The following is a 5,945-nucleotide window of genomic DNA, read 5'->3' as shown; positions in this document are numbered from 1 at the left end:
CATTCACATCTCTGTCTCGGGTTCTCTTCATTTTCGATAGCCGATTAAGTACCCAAAAAACTGATGATCTTGTCTCAACGCATCCCAAACAGATTGAACGGACACTGTACTAAAAGCAATCAAATTGAAGTATCTGAAAATCACATTGCCACCACTCTACACAAAAATTTGGACATGATACGGAGTACAAGTTTTTAGGCTCAACTATCACTGCAGGGGTATTAACCCTTGGTAAAATTCTGATCCAACTTCAACAAAGCATACAAGATGAATAACAGGGGTTATGAACCAACTCTTACCCATACAATTCTCTCAAGTTCTCGATGGCAGGTCGAAAACCAGAACGTAAAGGAACAACAGACACCACTCGCTGATGTTGCGCATTACCATTCTTTGGTTTTGATAGGGTCACTCTCAGCATTTCTCCCTCCAGAGCTTTAGCAGCAGTCTCAGCTAAACACAAGCAATATCCCCAATCAATCAGAACCATAATTACTGCCATTTTCTGATTTGAAACAGTTAAAGTCATTGGCAGGCATGGATAATGTAGCCTTAATGAAACTCCTATGCTCATTCTGTAACCTGAATCCTAGGGGTGAATGAAGAGATAGACACAAAAATAAAAATAAAAAGACGAGGCATTTTACCTTCTTAAGCTTATTGGTGTTGAAAAACAGCAATGTAAAGGAAAATGTAGGAGGAAACATTCGAGTTATAGTCTTATAGAGACTACAGAGACATTTATAACTCAGAGAAAACCAAATTTCCTTCATGAACAAGGAAAGAAACGCATGGAAATAACTAAAGAAGAAAAGAAGAAATTTTACCTTTTACGAAAGTGATTAGGAGCAAAGGAATTCAAATTTCTCAATCAGGCAGGTAGCAACTTGCATGTATGCAAGTGATTTTATATTTTCATAGTAAAAGATACAACATGATAATGGAATGTGTAACTGAACAAAATATTTCTTATTCTGTTTCATGGCGAAGCCCCATATGAAGACACGCAAATTGGATTTGTATTCTCCCAAAAACTGATAAGCAAAGAAAGAACATCAAGAGTAAATGAGAAGAGCAAGATAAGTCTTATTCATGTTACATACCAAAGCTCCGTACAATGACACGCAATTTGGATTTGCATTCCAAGAAAAGTAATTACGCAAAGAAAGAAGATCAGGAGTTAATGAGGAAAAGGTTAAGGTACCAGAAAAGGGGTGAAGCTTGGCAAAGTCAAAGAATTCATCAGCAGAGCAACCAAAGAGAACCCTCGCAGCTTTATCAAACATCACCACCACAAACACTTTGGTGTCTGATGCTATAGACATCTACCAGTAAAAACACAACACAACCATAAACCCAAAAATGAGACTTTCATATCCACAATAGTCCCATTATTACCATTCACAAATTATAGTCAATAGCCTCCCCAGAACTTGTCTAAATCCTTCGTTGACAGACATTTTCAAGTTATTATAAAGGTTTGGCACCGATTATTATCATTCACCTCTGGTGTTACATACTTACATCTAGTGGTCAAGGCTTGGGACATAGGGATTTACTTCCTTCTAAGATTTCAAGTTTGAACCATCCCACGTGCTATCAACTCCTTTGGGGCCGGTCCATACCTTTAATTGGGCTCTCCGCAAATAGGCGATGGGATTGAGCCCCGAGATTAACCGAGTCGCGCGTAAGCTGGCCCGGACATCTGAGTTATCAAGAAAAATAATTAACATGAAAAGCATGGTATTGATATACATCAAGAACATTTTGACCCAGAACTCAAGCATGCAAGAAACCCAGTTTTGTGTGGAAACAAACGGTGGAGCTATGAAGTCATTCCTAGTAGTAATGCTTACGAGAACGCGAAAGAGGCGTTTGGGATTGGAGGAAACAGGGTGGAAGGCATTGCAGTATTTGCAGGCAGAAGACGACGACGACGACGACGAAGAAGAAGAAGTGTTGTTTTTGTCGGTTTCGCGCAAAGTCTTCTCGCAAAGAGAGCAGACTCTGTAACAGAGGTGGGTGTGGTCGACGGCCACTACAGTACACATTAGCGTCGCCGTCAAAGGCTTATCACCTTCCATATGAATCGCTTCTAGGGTTTATTGCTTTGGTTTGTAGGGTTTCCAGAGTTCCCCTTGGAAGTACCCTGCAGGAAGATGGCCGTCCCGCTCGGCGGATGGGGCATGTTTTTCCCGACCCGTTAAAATTTCGGGTCGGTACTAGATGGGTGCACGAGCCAAGCTTGTAGGTAGGGGTGTTTTCTATCCGGTTTTAGCGTATTTTTCGGTCGAAACCGATTATTTGGTTTGACATTTTTAGAAACCGGAACCGATTGAGATAATGCGGTCCGGTTTCGACCGGCTCAACCGGTTTCGATCTGATTTATCCGATTTTCATTCATGGTCATATTTTGGGCCCAACACCAAAAATCCACAATTCAACTAACAAAATATCAATCAAAGACCCATAATTCAACCCCCTTTTTTGGGCTCAACAAAAAAATCAATTTTGAGCTCAATACATAAAAAAAAAAACCCATGAAAACAGTTCAATATATACATATATATAACCGGTCTGGTTTCGACCGGTCTTTGAAACACATAAACCGGATCAAAAATATTTTTCCGGGGATCAAAATTATTCGACCGGTTTGAAAAATTCGATCCAGTCCGAATTTTTTGATTTCGATCAATTTTCCAGTCTCGGCTAACAGCCCTACGTCGTAGTAAGCATTCGAGCTTGACTTCTTTACTGAGGATGAGTTCTCTTAAACTTATTTAAAAATAAATAATTGATAATGTCAAAACCAATATTGTTGCTGCCAAAACCACAAGTGTTCCTTCCAAAACATTGATTTTAGCTCCACATGGAATTACTTACTTGCCCTTTCTATATCACTGACTTGGGCGCTGCTATTCGCAGTCCTTTATTTTCTCCCATAGTCCACTACATTTCGGTAAATGGTTGTTGAAAATCATAAATAATATTTCGGTAAATTGCTATTGAAAATAAGATTATATTTCGGTAACTACATGTCGAAAATACATTCAACTTTCGGTAAACAACTGCCGAATATACATTTTTGGTAAATAGCTGTTGAAAAAAATATTATATTTCGGTAATTGGATGCTGAAAATATATCTTAATTTCGGTAACTAACTGTCGAGTATAATTGAAAATTTTTAACGGGCTATAAGAGAAAATAGAGGGTTGCAAATAGCAGCGCCCACGGACTTTACAACATCATCTTTTTTAGCAAAACCCATTAAGGCTTTATTCGTTTGCTAGTTTTGAATATTTTAATTTTGGTAGTGGGTGGAGAGATAAATAAGGCAATGATTGGAGAGAAGGATAATGAGTATAGTGAGATAGAGAAAGAAATAGGCTTAAATATTTATATGGTCCTTACAAAATGGTCACCATTTTAATTTCGTCCTCATAAAATTTTTTGTTTCAATTTTACCCTTACACTTTGTGACGAAAGTCAATGTTACCCTTTCTGTCCAAAATAGACGGCAATCTCATAAGTTGAGGCTGAGTACAACTGGGCACTCATATTTGTTTTACCAAAGCAACATGGAGGTGACATGTTTTGCCACCTGGTATACAAACATCTACTCTGTATTTTTCAAATCGAAAAGGATATCCACACAGATTTCAAATCTGTGCAAGCACGCATAGACCTCTTTTAGGTCAATTTTGGATCCCAAAAAAAGGATCGGATCTACTCATTTTGTTTAAAATACTTTGTTTATTGTTTCTACTAAAAATCAACTTAATAGAATATTGGTAAGGGTATATACGAAATATTCAATTTTGTCCAAGAATTTAGGCTTGAATTTTGAGACAAAGTTGCATGTTTCTTAAACACTCTTACTATATTCTAGTTAGCTGATTTTTGGTAGGGATCATAAACAAAATATTTTTAACAAAATAAACGACTCCAATCATTTTTTTAGAATCCAAAACGGGTCTAAAAAGGTCTGTGCGCGCTGGCACAGATTTCACACTCTGTGCAGACAGCACCGTTCTTTTAATTAAAACCTAATGACAAGTGGGTTTGAGTCAAAGCCAAATCAAATTAGAAAATCCATGGGTTGTTCACTGAAGCGAACATAATTAAGCGGCAGAGAAGCATTTTAACCGAGTTCCCGACTCGGGGCATTTTAACCGGGTTGCGACCAAGTTGAGAAACTCAGATGATATGGTTAATCTCCTGGTGGAAGCCGGTTTGATGACCGACACACTTGCAAGGTAATTGGGTGACTTTTAATATTGGTTCTTTGAGTGTATTCCCAAACAAAAAATTCAAACACCCAGCTATTGATGCACCAAATTACTGTGAGGAAGTCGCACAAGAGGAGATGGCCAGAGTAGAGAACGTTAACGTTGGCGTCGGAGAAGATGGCCGGAGTAGATGCCATCTTCGGTGGTGGTTTATGTATGCTTTGGTAAAGGTGTATAGAGTGAGAAAATATGAGAGCCCTTTGTACTCCACCTCAGCCAACCGTTAGCCACTTATGAGATTTCCATCCATTTTGGACGGAAAGGGTAACATTGACTTTCGTCACAAAGTGTAAGGGTAAAATTGAAACAAAAAATTTTACAATGACGAAATTGAAACGGTTACTATTTTATAAGAACCATAAAGGTATTTAAGCCAAAAAAATAAAAGTAATAATTGATGAGAGAAATAGAATAATTATTATAAAACAAAAAAAGAGAAACGAACAAAGCCTAAAGCTCTTCGGAGTATTTTATCATTGTTTTGAGGTTTTCAATTGCTATTGTTTTGATGTTTTCAATTGCTCTGATGATAAATGTCGAAGCTTCAACGCCGCCTGAGGGCATCCACACCTCTCTCTCTCTCTACTCCCTCCTCTAAGGTAAAGTAACAAGCCAAACCCTAAAAATATTCCTTCATCAGCGTCGCTTGTAGCTCTTTACTTTAACCAAATTTCTACAAATGCTACAGTGCCTCGTGGAAAGTCCGGAGCAACTGTTCATTTGCTACTTAGTATTTTAATAGTTTTTATTATACTGGTCATGCTTATTTTAATGTTCACAGTTATTTTTAATATTTTCATTGCACTGTACACACTAGTCTTAATATTAAAAAATATGGTAGAGAGTGAGAGTAAAGAGTCTGGTGCTGTGTAATTGTGAAAAACTGAATAGCTAAAGTAGAAAAGTGGTTTTTGAGGATTAATTTGGTCCAAAATCAGCTGAGGCTGATGCGAATGCTCGGAGGACGGCTTGCTATTCGGATCTTGGTCTATTTTAATCAATCAAGTACATGTGGATTGTTTCTCAAAAAAAAAAAAAAGTACGCGTGGATTCAAGGGTTGGTTTGGACTAAAAATAAGCCATATTATTTTTTATCTCTATTAAATTTTTTTTAAATTTGTTAGTTTTGAGTCAATTTTTTTTTTTATAGATTATTGGTTCATCTATACAAGAAGAACGTAAAAAGTAAAAACTATTATCATAATTTTAAAAAGATGAGGTTTAAAAAGTCAGTGATGCAGGAGAGAGCAAGTAAGTAATTCTACGAGGAGCTATCATTAATATTTTGGCATAAACACTTTTTATTTTGGCAGGAATAATATTGGTTTTGGCATTATTAATTGCCTAAAAATAAGTTGTTTTTGTTCTCTTTTTTTTTTTTTTGTATTTGTTAGTTTCGAGTCAAACTTTTGTGAATTATTGATTCGTCTCGACGAGATAAATCAGAAAAGTAATTTTTTTTTTACTTTTACCCAAATATTTTGGGAAATAACCACTTTTTAGCAAATTTTATTTTCTAATAAAGTTTAGAAAATAAAGTTTGACTTTATTTGGCGCAAAACTACCAAATACAAAAAAAATTCAAATAAGGACAAACAAACTTATTTTCTAATAGATTTAGAAGAATGAGGCCTAAATAAGCTTAAAACTCAAAC

At 36.5% G+C, this 5,945-nt stretch overlaps 1 protein-coding gene across 1 annotated transcript; it reads right to left on the bottom strand.

Moving 5' to 3' along the window:
* Window positions 1-90: 90 nt before the first annotated feature.
* LOC131314960 (uncharacterized) lies at window positions 91-2,245 on the bottom strand. The gene is made up of 3 exons (XM_058343967.1): window positions 1,857-2,245; window positions 1,205-1,325; window positions 91-453 (listed from the first exon to the last, which is right to left on the bottom strand). Exons 1-3 carry the CDS (start codon window positions 2,082-2,084, stop codon window positions 296-298), a joined length of 507 nt encoding a protein of 168 aa, XP_058199950.1. The 5' UTR covers window positions 2,085-2,245; the 3' UTR covers window positions 91-295.
* Between the last annotated feature and the right edge of the window lie 3,700 nt (window positions 2,246-5,945).

This window comes from Rhododendron vialii, chromosome 13a, assembly GCF_030253575.1.
Source record: "Rhododendron vialii isolate Sample 1 chromosome 13a, ASM3025357v1".
NCBI lineage: Eukaryota > Viridiplantae > Streptophyta > Magnoliopsida > Ericales > Ericaceae > Rhododendron > Rhododendron vialii.
This window is presented reverse-complemented; position numbering and strand designations above follow the sequence as displayed.